Below are 19,917 nucleotides of genomic sequence, written 5' to 3'. Positions count from 1 at the left end.
TTGACTTTTCCTGCAATTAAACATATTTATAAACAGTAATATACTGTTTTATTTTACATGGTCTTTATTTAGCTTTACATAAATACTATTGTGCTGTAGAGAGTCTCTGACACTTGCTTTTATTTTCTGCTCAACATTATTTTGGGGTTTTATCCATGTTGGTAGATGTAGCCTTGATTTTTTTTTTTTTTTTTTTTTTTTTTTTGCGGTACGCTGGCCTCCCACTGTTGTGGCCTCTCCCGTTGCGGAGCACAGGCTCCGGACGCGCAGGCTCAGCGGCCATGGCTCACGGGCGCAGCCGCTCCACGGCATGTGGGATCTTCCCGGACCGGGGCACGAACCCTGTCCCCTGCATCGGCAGGCAGACTCTCAACCACTGCGCCACCAGGGAAGCCCAGCCTTGATTATTTTTGACTGCTGTTTGGTATTTCATAGGATGAATGTATCACCATTTATTTATTCATACTGTTGAAGTGTATTTAGTTGTTTACATGCTTGTGAACTACATTCACTGCTGCAGTGAACATTCTGTGCAAGTTGCTTTGTGCACGTAGGTGAAAGTTTTGCCAAGTGATATGCCCAGGAGTGCATGTACTGGGCCATGGGAAGAGCAACTTTAAATCTCTTAGCTATTTCCAGATTTTCCTCCAAAGTGATATACCACTTGCCCTAACAACAGCAAATAGTTCCAATAGCCCCACATCCTGGCCAATGTGATGGGAAGATAGCTATGTGGTTTTATTTTGGATTTCCCTAGTGACCAGTGGGGTTGAATGATTTTTCATATGTTTACTAGCCAAATGGTTTTTTTTCTTTTCTGTGAATTGCCTTTCTGTATCACTTATCAATGTTACTTGGTAGTTTGTCCATACCTTAATTTTTTTTAAAAAATTAAGATATAATTTAAAAAAATAAAAAGAAAGGAAATTCCCTGTCAGTCCAGTGGGTAGGACTCAGCACTCTTACTGCCGTGGCCTGGGTTCAATCCCTGGTGGACAAACTAAGATCCCACAAACTGCATGGCACAGCCCCCCCCACCGCCAAAAAAAGGTATAACAGACATGTAACATTGTATTGGTTTCAGGTATACAATATAATGATTTGATATTTGTAAATATTGAGAAATGGTCACCTCAATTAGTCTAAGTAACATGTTAACATCTATCACCACACATAGTTACAGTAACAACTTTTTTTCTTGTGATGAGAACTTTTAAGATCCACTCTCTCAGCAACTTTCCAATACTGAATACCGTATTATTAACTGTAATCGCCATGCTGTATAATACATCCCATGACTTACCTATTTTATAACTGGAAGTTTGTATTTTTGACCCCCTTCACCCATTTTGCCCACCCCTTAGCCCCTGCCTCTGACAACCACCAATCTGTTCTCTGTTTCTGTGACCTTGGTTTCTTGTTTTGTTGTTGTTGCTGTTGTTGTTTGTTTTTGTTGCAGATTTCACGTATAAGTGAGATCGTTCACGTATAAGTGAGATCATTCACGTACAAATGACATCATTCACGTATAAGTGAGATCATTTACATATAAGTGACATCATTCACATATAAGTGACATCATTCATGTATAAGTGAGTTTTTGTTTCAGATTTCACGTATAAGTGAGATCATTCACGTATAAGTGACATCATTCACATATAAGTGACATCATTCACATATAAGTGAGTTTTTGTTTTAGATTTCATGTATAAGTGAGATCACATATTTGTATTTCTCTGGCTTATTTCACTTAGCATAATGCCCTCAAGTTTCATCCACATTGTTGCAAATGGCAAGATTTCCACCTCTTTACGGCTGAATAATAATATTCCATTGTATATATACCACATTTTCTATATCCATTCCTCTATCAATGGATATATCAGTTGTTTCCCTATCTTGGCTACTGTGAATGATGCTGTAATGTACATGAGGGTGCAGACATTTCTTTGAAATAGTGATTTAATTTCTTTCAGATATATACAGGGAAGTGGGATTACTAGATCATATGGTAGTTCTATTTAAATTTTTTTGAGGAATCTCCATATTGTTTTCCACAGTGGCTCTCCCAGTTTATATTCCCACCAACAGTGCACAAGTGTTCTCATTTCTCCACATCCTCACCAACATTTATTATTTTTTACCTTTTTGATAATAAAAACTTATCTTTTTGATAATAGCCATTGTCCATTTTTATTGATGATTTAAAATTTGAAATTGTCTGAACTATTCTTAATCTTTTGCTTTCCACAAGGATTTTGTATCAGCTTGTCTAATTTCATGAAAAACCCTGTTACATTTTGATTGGAATTTCATTTAATTTATACACTAATTTGGAGATAATTGATATCTTTACAATCCTGTGATTTCAGTAAGTATGAACACAGTGTATCTCCCTGTTGGGTCTTCTGTTATGTCTTGCAATAAAATTTATGATTTTCTGCATAATGGTTGTGTGCAGATTTTATTGTATGTATTCTTAAGAATTATTTATTCTTAAGAATAATTTATTTTTATTATATTCTTATTGTATTTATTTTTTGTTGTTTTACTAATAGGGTCACTTTGTTGTTTTACTAATAGTGTCACTTTAAATATTACATTTTGTAATTATATAGGAACATAATAGATTTTAAAGGTTAATCTTATTTTAGCAAACTGCTGAACTCTAATAAAATTCTCTTATGTAGAATTATCTGGAATTTTTTCTACATAGACAGTCATATCTTTAAATAGTAACTGTCTTGCACTTTTTTTTTTCTTTTGCTGTACCACACGGAATGCAGGATCTTAATTCCCTGACCAGGGATCAAACCTGTGCCCTTTGCATTGGAAACACAGAGTCTTAACCACTGGACCATCAGGGAAATCCCTCTTGCTGTTTCTTTTTGAAGCCATATACCTTATATTTCCTTTTCTTTTCTTTTTTTTTTTTTTTCTGTACTGACCTGGACATCTGATCCGATGTTGACTAGCAGTGATGATACTGGGCATTTTTGTCTTGTTCTGACTTTTAAAGGGAAAGTGGCTTATATTTTTACCATAACTGTGAGGTTTGCTCTATTACTCAGGTCAAGGACACTCCCTTCTTTTTGTGGGTAACAGAGATGTTTTTGTGTGCTTGTTTTCCATAAGTGGATGTTGTTAATTTTTACCCAAAGCTTTTTCCACCTTGCCTTATAATTCAATAATTTTTTTCTTTATACATTTCGAGCTGATATTATGAAGTGCACATAATTATAGCTTCCTGGTACATTTCTCTTTTTATCTTCTTTGTATCCCCTTTGTCTGTAATAATGACTTTTTTTCTTAAGGTCTGTTTTGTCTGATAGTAGTATAATCAGCTGTCTCTTGGTTATCGTTTGGCTTTTCTGTTTTTTATTTTCCTTGAAGTATTGTGTCTTTATGTTTTAGGCCTAGCTCTTAAACGTTGCTAGATGTGTGTCATCCAACCTGATAATCTGTTTCTTTTTACTGTTGACTATCATTGTTTGCATTTTTGCTATCTTATTTTATACTATTTGTCGTGCTGTTTCTTTGTTTTCTCCTGGGTGAGTCTAGATTTCTTTGCTTCCAGCTCCCCACCCTCCACCCCTCAATGGTTTGGAAAACATACATTCAATTCTATTCTTTTAGCATCCTATCTTAAAATTTGACTGTGCATTCTAGCCACCGCAAAGTCTACAGTTACCACCTCTTTCTTCCTTCTGAGCAATACAAGGACCTTACTACACTTCCACTCTCATCACCCCCTCCCCCCACCATCCTAGGTGCTATTGCTGTCTGGTACTTTGGTTCCATCTTATTTTTTAACTCTCCAGTTTATCCTTATTATTGTTATTGTTTTGTGCGAATCACTGCCTGCTCCTCTATACCCCCATATTTACCAATTTCTTTCTTTATCTTTTCCTCTGGCATTTTCTTTGTGGGTTTAATTTTCTTCTTCCTGAAGTGTCTTCTTGAGTAGTTCTTTCAGAAAGGACTGTTAATAATAAACACACTGCCTGTTTTCTGAAAAAATGTTTCTACTTTCCCCAATCTCTGAATGATAATTTAACTACCTAGTTAACCCCCTCACACACACCCCTGACATTAACCTTCATGTGCTTCTTCTAGACTGCCAGGGTCTGAACCTCTGTGCTCAAGGCCCAGAGTATTGAGGAGTTGATGAGCCCAGGAGTAGCCCTCGACAGTTAAGGACCAGTGTAGGGTATTTTAGAAATACCTCTGCTTTCTTGACCCAGGAGTGGGATAATTCTGTGGCATGTGTCTTAACCTTTCTCCTAGACTTTCCTCATGGATGAAGCTCAGCTGACCATGTGGTAGCTGGCTTAATAAACACCTTTTATTGGCTGTTCTCCCTTCCCCATATCATATCTCCACTTGCCTGCCAGTGTTTCCTGCTTTCCCAAATAAATTAGCTGCACTAAAATTCTCAGGGCCTGCTTTGGGGTTGGGGGAGGGAGTGGCATTCAAGCTAAGGTAGCGTGGGTGGGAATCTACATTGAAGGACATATTCTCAGTACTTCGTTTTGGATCTTCTCCTTCTATCGTTTTTCATCTCCTTATAATTTCCTAAACTCTATCTTCCAGCAAATTTTTCTTCCGAGATGTCTGGTGTTTGTACTGGAATTTTAAAAATTAATTTACTATATATTTTCACTTCTATAAGTTCTTTTTTAAAAATTTTTTTATTGGATTGTAGTTGTCTAAAAGTTCTTTTTCAAGTCTTCCTCTTCTTTTCTAGCGATGTCTTATTCTTTTGTTTTCAGTTCCTGCTCTTTAGTCTATGATTTCTTTCTTTCTTTTCTTTCTTTCTTTCTATTCTTTCTGTATTGGGTCTTCGTTGCTGTGCACGGGCATTCTCTAGTTGCAACGAGTGGGGGCTACCCTTTGTTGTGGTGTGCGGGCTTCTTGCCTTGGCTTCTTTTGTTGTGGAGCACGGACTCTAGAGCGCAGGCTCGGTAGTTGTGGCTCATGGGCTGAGTTCCTCCTTGGCATGTGGGATCTTCCTGGACTAGGGCTTGAACCCGTGTCTCCTGCATTGGCAGGCGGTTTCTTAACCACTGTGCCACTAGGGAAGTCCCTAAACACCTGTTTTTAATTTTCCTGAGTATATACCTAGGAATGGAATTGCTGGGTAATATGGTATTTTATGTTTAACTTATTGAAGAACCACCAGACTATTTTCCACAAGAATTGCACCATTTCACATTCTCACCAACAATGTACGAGGTGAGGGATTCAAGTTTTCCACAGTCTCTCCAACACTTTTCGCTTCTTACTATATCCATCCTAATGAAGTGTGAAGTGGTATCTCGTGGTTTTGATTCACATGTCCCTGATAACTAATGATGCTGAGCATCTTTTCATGTATTTTTTGGCCCTTGTGTATATCTTCTTTGGAGAAATGTCAATTCAAGTCTTTTGCCCATTCTATTTGGGTCATTTGTCTTTTTCTTTTAAATTTATTTATTTTTGGCTGCATTGGTTCTTCGTTGCTGTGCGTGGGCTTTCTCTAGTTGCAGCAAGCAGGGGCTACTCTTCATCGCAGTGCGCAGGCTTCTCACTGCGGTGGCTTCTCATGTTGCGGAGCACAGCCTCTAGGCATGCGGGCTTCAGTAGTTGTGGCTCACGGGCTCTAGAGCGTAGGCTCAGTAGTTGTGGTGCACAGGCTTAGTTGCTCCACGACATGTGGGATCTTCCCAGACCAGGGCTTGAACCCACGTCTCCTGCATTGGCAGGCAGATTCTTAACCACTGCGCCATCAGGGAAGCCCTAGCTGTGCTTCTAAAGAACATTTGTTGGGACTTCCTGGTGGTCCAGTGTCTAAGACTCCATGCTCCCAGTGCAGGGGGCCCGGGTTTGATCCCTGGTCAGGGAACTAGATCCTGCATGCTGCAACTAAGAGGCACGTGCTGCAACTAAAAGAGCCCATTTGCTGCAACTAAAGATCCTGGGTGCTGCAACTAAGACCCAGTGCAGCCAAATAAATAAATATTAAAAAAAGGAAAAGACCATTTGTTATCTTTAACACAGCATTTCGAGATGTTTTGTAGTGGGTGGATTTTCAGGTTATCTAGTAAAAAGAAAAGTTGGAAATGGAAATCCTTAAGTGGCTTTTCTGCTATATCATGCTAATTCTACTTCTTCTGCCACTTCTTTCTTGGGAACATCTTCCTCTCCTGGGGCAGTAAAGGGAGTGGTGGGGTGTGAGGGGTGTGCATGGGGTGGGGGAGGTTGGGGACAAAAGGTTTCCCAGGCTCTTAGGGCAGGTGCCATGACATGAGAAGCAGCAGTGTGGGCTTCCTCACTGAGATGTGTCTTAGGCTGCCTGTCGCAGAGCCTGGGGTCCCAGCATGAGAGTCCCCATCCTCCTCTGTTTTATTGGCTACCTCTTTTAGCAAGAATTAGTTTAGCAGTTGATTGAGAATTAGGCTCCAGGGAATTAGAGGTTGGGAAGAAAGATTGGTGTGTGTGGTGTGTATGTTTGTGGTGTATGTGTATGTGATGTGTGGTGTGTGTGTTGTGTATATGGTGTGTGGTGTGTATGTGGTGTGTGCGTACGTTGTGTGTGTGTATGTGATGTGTGGTGTGTGTATGGTGTGTGTGTGGTTCATGTGGTGGTGGTGTGTATGTGTGTGTATTGTGTGTGTTGTGTGTGGTGTGTATGTGGTGTGTGTGTACGTGATGTGTGGTGTGTGTATGGTGTGTGTGGTGTTTGTGGCAGTGTATGTGTGTGTGTTGTGTATATAGTGTGTGTTGAGTGTTGTGTGTGTGTTGTGTGTGTGTGTTGTGTGTATGGTGTGTGGTGTGTGTGTGTGTGTGTGGTGCATGTGGTGTGTGTGTGTATATGATGTATGTTGTGTGTATGGTGTGTGTGTTGTGTTTGTGGTGGTGTATGTGTGTGTGTTGTGTATATAGTGTGTGGTGTGTGTGGTGTGTATGTGTGTGTGTTGTGTATATGGTGTGTGGTGTGTGTGTGGTGTTTGTGGTGGTGTATGTGTGTGTGTTGTGTATATGGTGTGGTGTGTGTGTGTGTGTGTGTGTGTGTGTAAGGTCAGGGAGGAGTGAGGGCAGCAGAGGTGGTTGGAAGTGTCTTCGGGAAGAGTTCTAGCATCTGACGGTCCAGCCATCATTTCAGAAAGGCCTGGAATAGTGACCAGGCCCCTCATCTTTAACTTGTCCATTCTCTGGCCAGGACCCACACTGACAGTTCCCATCAGGGCTGGAACCGGATCACTCGTACCTAGTGGGACAGGATGCATCAGCTCTCTCCTTCCTCTAAACACGGCTGCTAAATTGGCTCAGGCTGAGGTGTTTTTCCGAACTTCCCTGGAGTCTGGCCCTGGAAACCGGATCCGAAAGTTCAGTTGCTCCAGTCTGGATTCTTCCCTGGCCTGCACTGGCCTGCCCCGGACAGCCAGCCTTCCTGGTCCTGCCGTCTGTGGGGCACTGTCTGAGGGGGACCCGCGCCTGTGTAGGGGCGCCAGGAGGGCCAGGCAGCTCCTTAGGGCAGCTGCTAGGAAGCCTCCCACCAAAGCGTTCAAAGCCTTATCGCCTTGGAGGTGTTTCTAATACCATTTCCGTTCATTGTTTCCTCTCGGTCATTAGGAGGAGGCCTGTCCCCTGTGGTGGCAGCTCACAGCTATTGTGGTGGGAAAGCGGGGGCTGACGGACGTCACAGCTGGGGCTTTATCTCCCCTCGGCCCAGGCTGTCCACAGCACGGGGGTCACTCACCAGCAAGACAGTCCCAAGCCACAGAAGGTCCTGGAGAGCATGGCCTAGGGCTGGCGGCACCACTGCGGAGGCTGAGTTTCCCGAAGGACCTCGGGGTCACCCGCAGTCCCCATTTGCAGGGGAAGGTATGGTCTTTGGGGAAGAGGGCTGGCTCATAGTGGGAGGAAGATGCAGGACTGATCCTCACCCCTGGGGAGCTGGGGTTCTCCATCCCTGGACTAGCTTGGAGGGTGATTCACAGCCAGGGACCCTCTAACGCTACCTCCTCCACTTGCCTCTGGAGGTCCTGTGGCTGCTACGCTACTGCCTGGGCTTTACTGCTTGTAATACTTGACCAGATGGGACAGGAATGAGCTCTGCCCTCACCTCTGGGTACCTTCTGGAAGCAGCCTGATGTACCTGTGTGTTGGGCACCTGCTCCAAGACCAAGCCTTGGCCATATCAGACATTAGACTGTTCCTTCCACAGATACATCATGGATGGGGTTTTCCTCTCCCTTGTTTGGCTGGATGGGGCAGTGGGTGGTAAGGGAGCTCCCCACCCCCAGGGAATCTCAGGTGACAGACTGCACTTAATCTTGCAGCTTTTGCAGAGGAGGGAGCTGTGGCCGGGGCCCTAAGGGACTCGGAGTATGCTGGGCCAGCCAGGGTCCGTTATCCTTTTCTGGGGCCGCCACACCACAGGGAACCTTGCCCACCACCCAGGGCTGCTGGACTCCTGTCTATTTATCAAATCAACTCAGCAAATGTTGCCTGAACACCTCCTGGGTGCTGGGCACTGTGCTGGGTGCTGGGATGGGGATGAGAGAGGAGTTGGTGTACATTGTGGGTGATTGCCCAGAAAGCCTGGTTCCTGAGTGTTCTCAAAGCCTGGTGCCCATGGTAGGAGCAGAAGCAAGACAGTTACTACTCCCCAGTTTGCTGCCGAGCGTGAAAGGATGAAGAGGAGGAGGGAATGAGGTGCCCCCGGCTCTGAGTGGCCGTGGGAGCTCAGGGGATGACACCTGGGGGCGGGTGGAGGCCAAGGCAGGGCTTTCCTCTCTGTGTGCAGCAGGGACCACTGTTCGGGGAAGGATGCCCGGGGTCCTGGATCACAGTGATTGTTACTCTTGGGCCTGGCCACAGGCTATTTTGGGGACCAGCAGTCCATGTTTAAGGGGCAAATGAGAGTGATTCTCTTCTCTTGCTTGAAAAAAATTCTCCCTACTTCATGCATGGCCGGGAGCACATAGCAGCCACCTGTGTGGCCAGTGATCGCGAGCTCAACTCTCCTGCTTCTCCTCAGATGATCCCTGCCAGGCTCACGAGGTTGCTGCTCGCTCTGGCCCTCACCTTGCCAGGTAGGTACAAAGGTGCTGCCGCCACTCTTCACTCCTGCCTCAGGGCCATTGGGAACCACCCCCTGCCAGGGATCTGCAGGTGTGTCTGGAGCCCACCTGTGTGCCCAGCCCCACGTTCGGCTCATGCTGGGGCTGCCGGAGTCACTGGCTTCCCGGTTAATTCCTCTTATGAAGGTTCTGCAGAGCCCACTGCCCTGGACTTGTGTTTCTCAAGGACCAGGTGCCTGTAAATGTCTTCTCCAATTGGGGAACTAAGAAGCACCAGGGCCACACAGAACTGTCCTGTATGCTGGGGATGGAGGATGGAGAAGAAGGAATCCAAGACTTGGGAAGATTATTAGCTTTAGAATGGATTGTGGAGCTCATCTAGTTGTACAGGTGTACATCTGATAGTACCGATGCAGAGACTGAGGGTCGGAGAGGAAAAATGACTGCTCCAAAGTCACACAGAACCCAAATCAGAGGCCAGCTCTCCTTCACTGTACAACACTGCCCTCCTTCCCGTACTGAGATGCTGAGTCTGTGAAAGGCAAGGGGGACCCTTTTCTGATCCTAGTCTCCATTTAGATGACTAGGCCAGCAGCACCCAGCCTACTGCTCACAGGTTAGTCTGGGGCAAAGTGTACATTCGTCACACCCTCTGCATCTTCCTGCTAGGTGTGTTCTGTGCCAGGGGATCTAGAAAACTTAGAGATTGACAGCTGTGGTTTCCACCTGCCAACACACACACACACACACACACACACACACACACAGTGTGAGAGCGGCAGGAGATAGCATATGACCCTGCAGGAGTCAATACTTCACAGATTCTATGTGTCAGGCACACAGGTTGATCTGTTCAGAATTCAGTATATTCAAGATACACCAGTAGATGAATGTAGAAGGATGCTCAGTACAATCTATGTACATATCAGAAAACTGGGAAACGCTAGAACCTGTACCAAATACATTTAGAGGCAAAGTATAGTGCAGCCACCAAAAATGTTTTGGAAGTATGGCATGACACATTCTTTACACTATACTGAGAAATCAACGGGTTATAAACAGTTTGCTCCGCATGCCAACAAATGTGCCAAAAATCTGTAAGTGTATATACACAGTAACATAGAAATAAAAGATAAATGCTAAAACGTTAACTCTGGTTACTGCTGAATTTGGTTACAGATGATTTTAATTTCTTTTTGTTATTCTTCCATAGTCTCCCGATTCTCTCTAATGAGCACGCAGTACATTTAAAATCAGTGGATATATGTCATTGAAATGAACGGGTCTCCTGGAAGGCAGCTCCTCCATTATTGCCGAGTCCTGGGTCATATTCTGGGGCTGAAAGTGACAGCTTTATTGTCGTTGAGGTTGGAAAGGTCTTCCCCGGAGCCTAATTTCTAACAGACGCAGCCTCGTTTCTACCAGGCTGCAGTGGTTTGGGCTGGTGGTACCAGCTGTGCTCACGTGTGGCCTTTCCCTCCAGGGGCCCTTTGTGGAGAAGGCGCTCTTGGCAGTTCGTCGATGGCCCGATGCAGCCTCTTCGGAGGTGATTCCATCAACACCTTTGATGAGAGCATGTACAGCTTTGAGGGAAGCTGTAGTTATCTCCTGGCGGGGGACTGCCAGACACACTCCTTCTCTCTCATAGGTGAGTCCGGGCCCTGAGGGGAGGAACCCAGAGGCGGGTGGGGAATGGGGACAGCAGAGCTCAGCCCTGGCAGGTGAGGGCCTTGGGGATTGCGGGTTGGGATTTCCTACTCTTAGGACAGTGCCTGAGCGGAGAGCATGGTGGGGAACGGCCTCTCCATGACGTGGGGATTCCCTCAGCTTCTCGCTGGGCCCCTACCCGTGGGAGCCTGGTGGATGGAGAGAGTCTTCGTGCTTCTCCAGTGGTTGAGTCTGTCGCTCTGGGTCCAGGCAATGCTCTGGAAGCCCCGAAGCATCGAGAAAATCGATGACCCAGAAGGTGGTTTTTAATAGCAAAAGCCTGTAGAAAAGGGAAGGAAGGTTGCATGTTCTCGCTGGAATTCAGAGTATCAGCTGATGTCGAGCACCTCCTGTGTTCCTGGCAAAGTGCTGGTATCATGCCCGTGTTATCTCTGCCCCTGTGCAGCAGCTCTGAGATGTAGGGGCAGGTACCGTCACCCCCCTTCACACATGAAGAACTGAAGCCCAAGGAGGTTGCACGATCCTCCCAAGTGCTGACGGATAATAAAGGAAGAGCTGGCTTTCGATCCTGGGCTTGTCAGGAAGGAGGACCTTTCTTCTGTGTTAAGGAGAGAGGGCACTTTCCAAGGCTGGGAGTGGGGCTGGAGGCAGTGATGGAACACTGTGGTTTGGTGACCTTCACAACAATTAACGAGATGTGTGTGGTGCATGAGTGAGGGACGCAGCAAAACCCAGCAAAGGCGGCGGAGTCCTTAGCCTTGGCGCGGCGGGGCGTGTGGAGGGGAGATGGCAACGGACAGACCTACACTGTTACAGCAAAATTTTTCGTGACAATAGTTATAAGGAGAGCGAGGAAAACTTTACTCAGGACGGACCAGTGCCATGGAGGTTTTGCAGTAGAGGGGAGAGATGGGCTCCACTCCGAATATAACAAAGACGAGTGGGGACTTATAGTCAGGGAGCTGGGTGTGGGCTGCTGGTGGAAAACGACTAAGAGGAAACATCAGGGATCAGGGGGAATTCTGGCTAAACCAACTTGACAGGATTCTTGCTGAAGGGAGGCCGGGGTGATACGATGTCCAGGCTGGGTTACAAGGAGTATGATCAGATACGGAGGGTAGGGGATTTTCGCTAAACTGACCCAGCAGGATTCTTGCTAAAACTGGACTAACCAGGCCAAGGACAGAGTCCGTGGGGGCACCTAACCGAGGAGAGGGCTCAGAGGAGCCTGACTCAGGTTTGGTTATGGACAACTGGTCAAGGAGAGCATCTTGGTCAACACCCAGACCCTCACACGAGATGCAGGCTGTAGGGATCTTGGGGTGTTAACTCCATCAGTCAGGAAGGATGGGAGCAGAACCCTCTGGGTCTACCGCTGGGCGAGGCTCTGCTTGGTTGCTGGGTGAGCTGACAGCTGGCCTTAGCTCTGGGTTCTCCTGCTTTTTAAATTAATTAATTAATTAATTAATTTTTGGCCATGCCACACGGCATGTGGGATCCTGGTTCCCCAACCAGGGGTCGAACCCGAGGCCCCTGCAGTGGAAGCGCGGAGTCCTTACCACTGGACTGCCAGGGAAGTCCCATGGGTTCTCCTGCTTCTCTGGCTACCCCCTTCCTGCCCTGCCTTTTCCCCACCTGCCCTGCCTCTGCTGGAAAACCTATCCCAGCGTGACTTGAGTAGTCCGAACTTCACTGCAATGCCATTTCCCCTACTCCTCCGTGAATCCCTCAGGGCAAGGACCACGTCACATTCATTTCTGTTTCCTTAGCTCCCGGGGGTCTCTGTCATCACCGAACAGGGGATCCAGGAAGCGCGGTGCTCTGCTGTACCGAAGAGCTGGCTTCATGAACAGCACGTTGTGCCGGACCTTGGAGGAGGGGGTTTTGCTTGGGCAGAGAGGACCGGGAGGATGCCCCATGCAGGGGGGACAGCAGGAGCCCAGGGAAGGCTCTGGAAAGGGTGTATGTCGGGGCCGTGCAGCCCAGTGGGGAGGTCCTTGTGCTGGGAGCCATGGTTCCCTATTTCCAGCGCGCATCAGGCTCACCTGGAGGCTGGTTAAAACAGATTGCTGGGGTCCTCCATCCCTCCCACCCCGCCCAAGGTTTCTAAGTCAGTGGATCTGGAGCGGGGCCTGAAATGTTCATTCTTAACAAGTTCCCAGCTGCTGCTGCTGGTTTGGGGCCCCAAGTTTGAGAAGCACAGGCCTGGGGAATAGTGGAGTGCAAGACTGGGTCACGGGGGCAGGCTGATGGGGCTGCGTCTTGCTGTCTGATGGGGGAGTTTGTTTCTTGATCTCGCAGGCAACGAGGGGCTAGTGTAGAGCCTCAGCAGAAACTGGTTCTTTGCCAAGATGCTTCTGAAAGGGAGAGAAGCGGGATGCAGGGTGGCCTTGGCCGTGGTAACCAGGCGGGTGATGAAAAGGACCAGAGACACCCCTAGGGCATGATGAATTGAGGAAGTCATCCTGAACTCTGAACTCTGGGGACCCATCTTGCTTCAGAGGCAGCAATGGAGGGAAAAAGCACCCCCTCACCTTCCCTGGGAAGCTGAAGGCCCCAGGTCCTTCCTCCTCAGGTGGTCCCAATGTTTATTTCCGTGGATTTCTCCACCTTAAGAGTCACGGTGCATTTGCTTTGCTTGCTGTTTAAGAGTCCACATGTGAGATCGTACAGTATTTGTCTCTCTTTGTCTTATTTCACTTAGCACAATGCCTCCAAGGTCCATCCACGGTGTCACAAATGTACCGTGGGCACTTGGGGGCATGTCTGTCAAAGTCAGGGTAACACTGACCCCTCTGCCTCACATCCACGCGGGTTGGTGTCAGAAGTCTGGCCTCTCTGGCCATCCTTCTCTGGGTTTCAGGGGCCAAGGAGGAATGGAAGGGCTCTCTAGTTCAGAGCATCTCTGGGGGATACCCCCTCTGCGTCCTCCTTTTCTTACAATTTGCTCTTGTCAAGTGTCAATTTTCTGGCAGGTAGTTGGCTTAAGTCAGGCTGTAGATCAATCCCATTTCAATGTAGAATAGTTTCATTCCCACCCAAAATCGTGCTGCTAACATCAGAGAGCATGGGTGACTACTTTTTCTGTTTTTTAGGGGTGGGAGGGGGTATTGGCAGGAGAGGGATAATCTGAGGAGCTGAGCCCGGCAGGGTGGGCTGGCACCGCTGCTCCGGGGGCCGGAGGTGCCAAGGGGCCCAGCACCCCTGGACGCTGCCTTTCCATCCTGCAGGCACGGCTGTGCCCTCCCACACGTCTCTGCTCTATTGTTCTCCAATGACATCCTGTTTCCTCGCTTCTAAATCGCAAATTCCCGTTCCTCTCCCGTGAACCTTGTTCGCATCCTGGGTAAAGTGTTTGTGTCCGAGCACCAGGGGCCACCTGGTGCCAAGGCGAGGCCCCTTGTTCTGATGTCGGCTCCCAGTCCGGCAGGCTCCATCCAGGGTCCCAGGTCAAGGTCCTAGCCGCCAGCACGGGGACCCGGGAGAGACCTCGGGAGTTCTGGTGGCCCCTGAGCCACCCTGCGGGATGTGGCTCCCAGAGCAGCCCCGAGAGAGCCACGGACACCCAGCAAGGTTCTGGTGAACCCCCCAGCGTGAGCCTCTGCCTCCCGATCAGCATGTGGCCAGGTCACTCCAGATCGCTGTCGTGCAGCTTTCGGACAGTGATCGCCTGCATCAGAATCACAGGAGGGGAGGATGGAGTGTTTGTTAGAAACACAGAGTAGTGACTCCCACACTCTAGACTCAGAGAAAGCACTCGGGTCTGACTCTGCTCCCAGCTGCCACCTGCTTCCCTGAATGCTCCTCGCTCACCTGGGGGAGGCCTTGTTCCCTTACTCAGAGCCTCAGTTCCTGAATCCAAGAGGCCAGACTGGAGATGGGGCCGCGGGAAGAGCTTCCCTATAGCTCGCCTCTGGGACGGATGCCTCACCCGTCTTCCGGCAGTTACAGGAAGTGTGGGCCTGCAGGTCTGCAGACCGTGGGAGCGTCCTCCCGCCCCGGGGCTCGCCGGCAGCTTCTTTTCTTTTTTTTGGCCGCACCTCGTGGCTTGTGGGATTTTTAGTTCCCTGAGCAGGGATTGAACCCAGGCCCTCGGCAGTGAGAGCGCGGAGTCCTAACCGCTGGACCGCCGGGGAAGTCCGTCGCTGGCATTTTCTAATGGCTCATCTTCCTAATGGCTGCACATCTCAGATGCCCTCCTGAGTTCTGCAGGGAGGGAAGGAAGCAAATAAAACATAAGGCTGATGGAGAGTTCTGTCCTGCACTAGTGGTTAACTGAATCCTGAGCGCTCAGACGCCCCGTTAGGTGGCTTTGTGTTACAAAGGGAGGTTTGCACTTGGAGTTAGAAAACCCTGATGTGGGCTCTACCCGTGTTAGCTGTGTAAACCAATAGTTCTCAACCAGGGTGATTTTTTTTCCCCCAGAGGACATTTGGTTGTGTCTAGAGACATTTTAGATTGTCACAGCTTGGGGGGTGGGGTGGAGGCTAGTGTCATCTGATAGGTAGAAGCCAGGGATGCTGTTAATTATCCTACGTGCACAGAGTGGCCACCACAACAAAGAAGTATCTGGCCCGCAGTGTTAATAGCGCCGAGGTGGAGAAAGCCTGTTGTAAACTTGGGCCTCAGTTTCTCCAACTGTAGAATGGAGTCAGTATAGATCAGTGTTTTGCAAACTGAGTCACAACATATGGGTCATAAAATGAATGTAATGGTTGTAACCAGCATGAAAAAAAATTACGTGGAACGGAATAGAAGACATCAGAAAGTACCAGAGCGCCTGGCACAGGGTTAGGGTAGGAATGTTATGTGAACTGTGTATGGTGCATGCGCTGGGTCATGAAGTTACTGGCATTTTTACTCCACTTGCTGGGCAAAAATGTTCTTTTTTTAAATTTTATTTTTTATTGAAGTATAGTTAAATTACAGTGTTGTGTTAATTACTGCTGTTCAGCAAAGTGACTGTTACACATATGTATTCTTTTTCATATTCTTTTCCATTATAGTTTATCACAGAACTATATTGCATATAGTTCCCTGTGCTCTACAGTATAGGACCTTGTTGTTTAGCCACTCTCTATTTAATAGTTTGCATCTACTAACCCCAAACTCCCAATCTTTCCCTCCCCCGACCTCGGCCACCACAAGTCTGTTCTCTATTTCTGGGAGTCTGTTTCTGTTTCTTAGGTAGGTTCGTGTCGTATTTTAGATTCCACGTATAAGCAATATCCTATGGTATTTGTCTTTCTCTGTCTGACTTACTTCGCTTAGTAGGATAATCTCTAGGTCCATCCATGTTGCTGTAAATGGCATTATTTTGTTCTTTTTTGATGGCTGAGTAATATTCCACTATATATATGTGCCACACCTTCTTTATCCATTCATCTGTCGGTGGACATTCAGGTTGCTTCCATGTCTTGGCTATTGTGAATAGTGCTGCTATGAATATAGGGGTGCATGTATCTTTTTGAATTATAGTTTTGTCTGGATATATGTGAGCAAAAACGTTTCAAAGCCACTTGTTTAGATGGCCTCCAAGCCTTCATGCTGCCACGGTTTGCTTTTCTGAAGTCTCCTCCTTCCAAACCTCCCCTTGCTGCCCCTGCCTTGGGGGTGGAATTCCACAGGGTCCTGCAGTTCTGTCCTCACCGAGGGTCCCGATCCCAGCACCTCTACCCCCACCTCCAGCAACGGGCTGCTGCCTTACGCAGTGCTGGGCTCTGGGTGCTCCTGGCAGGCTCCTCAGCTTCCCGATGCCATCGCTCCTGGGACCATGCAGAGCCCACCCTTCACATGCTTAAACCAGGCCCTGGTCTGAGTTCCCAGTCCCGTCATCACTCAGCAGCTGTGTGACGATGCAAGTGACACCGAGTGTCAGCTACCCGGTGGACCCAGGTCCCACGGGCTGTGGAGTCAGGCTGTATTACCTTTTACCTGGAAAAGATGGGAGCTCCCATGCACCCCGACAGTGGGAGGCTCGGGGCTCTGTCACGTTCTCCTGGCTCCCTTTTGAATGACTTCCTGCTGGAGTCTTGGCTGGCCCAGCCTTCAGGTCCTTCCTTCATAGTGGTAGTGACCTCTCGGCTTCCCCACGGCACCTGTTCAGCCCTGCTTCCCGTGGAACAAGTGACTGTTGAGGTGATCTTACATCCTTGAAAGCCTTGAAAGCAACTTCAGGATGGTGGCTCACCCCAAGCTGCCTGATTGCAGGCAGCGTTCCCCACCCACTCTCCGGCAAACACCACCACCCCACCTCCTGCCCCACGCCTGGCTGGCTGCCTAGCTCTCTCAGGCACCCTTTCTGAATCCCCATGATGGGAAGGGAGCACCTTTGAGGAGAGGTGCCCAGGGTCCCTCTCCTGTTTCCAGGAGGGAGATGCCTCCAGCTCAAGGTGATGTTACCTAGTGAGGCAGGGGCAGAACCCTCCAGCCCTCTTGAGCCTGGGGATGGACAGGAATTGTACTGGTGAGGAGGAGGTGGGTTCTGTGGCCGGGAGGGGACCCCAACCTCTTGGGCTCATTGTACCTCTGCCAGCAGGCAGGTGGTGAATGGGGCTCCCTCCAGGCTGGGGTGTGGTGGTCAGGGTCAGCCCCAGCAGAGGCCGGGAAGGGATTCAGTCTTTGGCCCACTGTGCATGTCGAGGGGCCGGGAAGGCTCCTGGGAGGGACCGCAAACTGAAGGCTCTTGCCGGGCTCTCCCATTTGTTCGCGTTTTCCAGCATTTTATCATGGAAAATTTCAAACATACGGGAAAGTGAAAAGAATAGGACAATGGACACCGCTATACCCACCACTCAGACTCTACCATTAACATTTGAGTGTATTTGTCGTATCACTTATTTTTGTTTTTCTTCGGCTAATTTCTTGCTGTCAGAAAGTCTGTTCCACTTTTGAAAGATTTGCTTGCTACAAAAACTGTTGGAAGTGAAAATGCAGTTTGGACAAGACTCCTCAGTGGGATAGGACAAAACCCTTCCCTGCGGTTGGCATCTCTTTTAACTCCTGCCAGCGTTGGTCTGGGACCCGGCAGATTGTGGCTTGTGGGCTGTGGGTGGTCTCTGGGCCTTTCCTGATGGCCCCTGAGCTACTAACAGTATATCATTCAAGTCTCTATTCTTAGAATGGGCTTGTTAGTTACATGCCACGGCCCTCACTAAAGTCTTACCAGAAACAAGTCTATTTTCTGGCTCATTCTGGTTGGTTCTGTGTGTGTGTGTGTGTGTGTGTGTGTGTGTGTGTGTGTGTGTGTGTACCAGGTGTTGCTGTCCTCCAGCAGCCTGGGTCCAGCTCAAGCCCTGGTTGGAGGACACCTCCTTCCAGACCTCTGCTGGGCTGTCCTGAGACCACCCTGCTTAGCTCGCTTTGTCAGTGGCCCCAGCCGTGGCAGCTGTACGTCACGTCGACAGACCTTCCAAGCCTCCTGCACTTGGTTCCATAGACATTCTTGCCTTCTCTCTCTTTATTTTTTTTAAATTAATTTAATTTATTTATTTTTGGCTGTGTTGGGTCTTTGTTGCTGCGTGCGGGCTTTCTCTAGTGGCGGCGAGCGGGGCCTACTCTTCGTTGAGGTGCGCGGGCTTCTCATTGTGGTGGCTTCTCTTGTTGTGGAGCACGGGCTCTAGGTGCGCGGGCCTCAGTAGTTGTGGCACACGGACTCAGTAGTTGTGGCTCGCGGGCTCTAGAGTGCAGTCTCAGTAGTTGTGGAGCACGGGCTTAGTTGCTCCGCGGCATGTGGGATCCTCCCGGACCAGGGTTCGAACCCGTGTCCCCTGCCTTGGCAGACGGATTCTCAACCACTGCACCACCCCTTGCCTTGTCTTTTGCTGAGGAGCTGGAGTTACAGTCCCCTGACGCTTCCAGGAGCAGGCACATGTCCTCATTTCCAAGCTTAACCTTTCCACCTGGGTCCCCGTCCCATTTCTTCAGGAGCATGAAGGCATGGCACCCCCAACGTTGACCCCTGTTTCTCCAGCATCTTCCGTCTGTCTTCACCGGCTGCCCTCAAGCGGTGGGGTTGTTAGGTCTTCATTAAGCTGCAAAAATGTCTCTTCCTGTTTTCCGGCTTTCATGTCAACCGCCATCACCCTTGCCTCTGCATCTGCCCCTCACGACGGGGACGTCAGAGGCCATCTGATCACGTATTCGGCTATTCAGACATCTCTAATGGCAACATCTGTGTCCTTATTAAGTTCCCCGCGTGGAGTGGGGCATTTTACCTGTGCTATCTCTAAACCTCTCCCAGAGAAGCGAATTCAGTACAGCGAGGAGACGCACGAATCTCCATTTTATTTATTCTTTTTGAATTTTTACCAAAGTACAGTTGATTTACAATGTTGTGTTCACTTCTGCTGTATAGCCAATTGACTCAGTTATACATGTATATGTATTCCTTTTCATATTCTTTTCCATTATGGTTTATCATAGGATACTGAATATAGTTCCCTGTGCTCTATAGTAGGACCCTGCTGTTTATCCATTCTATATATACCAGTTTGCATCTGCTAATCCCAAACTTCTAATCCTTCCTTCCCTCCCTCCTCCTGGCAACCACAAGTCTGTTCTCTATGTCTGTGAGTCTGTTTCTGTTTCATAGATAGGTTCATTTGTGTCATATTTTAAATTCCACGTGTAAGTGATATCTTATGGTATTTGTCTTTCTCTTTCTTACTTCGCTTAGCAGGATAATCTCTAGGTCCATCCATGTTTCTGCAAATGGCATGATTTTGCTCTTTTTTATGGCTGAGTTGTATTTCACTGTGTGTGTGTATATATATATATATATATATATGCACAACACATCTTCTTTATCCATTCATCTGTTGATGGACATGTAGGTTGCTTCCACATCCTGGCCATTGTGAATAGTGCCGTAATGAACATAGGGGTGCACGTATCTTTTCGAATTATAGTTTCGTCTGGTTACATGCTCAGGAGTGAGCTCACTGGATCATATGGCAACTCGATTTTTCCTTTTTTGAGGAACCTCGTACTGTTTTCCACAGTGGCTGAACTACTTTGCATTCCCACAACAGTGTGGAGGGTTCCCTTTCTAAGAGAACATTTTAAATAACACATCGCAGTGTTCCTGTCACCAGTAACCACATGGTGGCTTTGATTCACTGCCTTAGAATGCATCTGACTCATGCTTAGTTTATCTTTATACTTCGATTGTAAACTCCCA

General features: G+C 47.9%; 1 protein-coding gene across 3 annotated transcripts in view; it reads left to right on the top strand.

The window, feature by feature from the left end:
• Positions 1-7,389: 7,389 nt before the first annotated feature.
• Positions 7,390-19,917, top strand: part of VWF (von Willebrand factor) — a 137,978-nt gene continuing 125,450 nt past the window's right edge. Inside the window, exons 1-3 of one of the 3 annotated variants that reach the window (XM_027093343.1) lie at positions 7,390-7,866; positions 9,026-9,080; positions 10,552-10,716. In XM_027093343.1, coding sequence (XP_026949144.1) covers positions 9,026-9,080; positions 10,552-10,716 — 220 coding nt within the window. In that variant the 5' untranslated portion in view covers positions 7,390-7,866. The remainder of the gene's footprint in view (positions 7,867-9,025; positions 9,081-10,551; positions 10,717-19,917) is intronic. The other 2 variants (XM_027093341.1, XM_027093340.1) reach the window with 2 other exon arrangements.

This window comes from Aethalodelphis obliquidens, unplaced genomic scaffold, assembly GCF_003676395.1.
Source record: "Aethalodelphis obliquidens isolate GAN/ISIS:26980383/991018 unplaced genomic scaffold, ASM367639v1 scaffold83, whole genome shotgun sequence".
In the NCBI taxonomy this organism is placed as follows: domain Eukaryota; kingdom Metazoa; phylum Chordata; class Mammalia; order Artiodactyla; family Delphinidae; genus Aethalodelphis; species Aethalodelphis obliquidens.
Note: the sequence above shows the minus strand (reverse complement) of the source record. Positions and strands in the feature narration are given on the sequence as shown.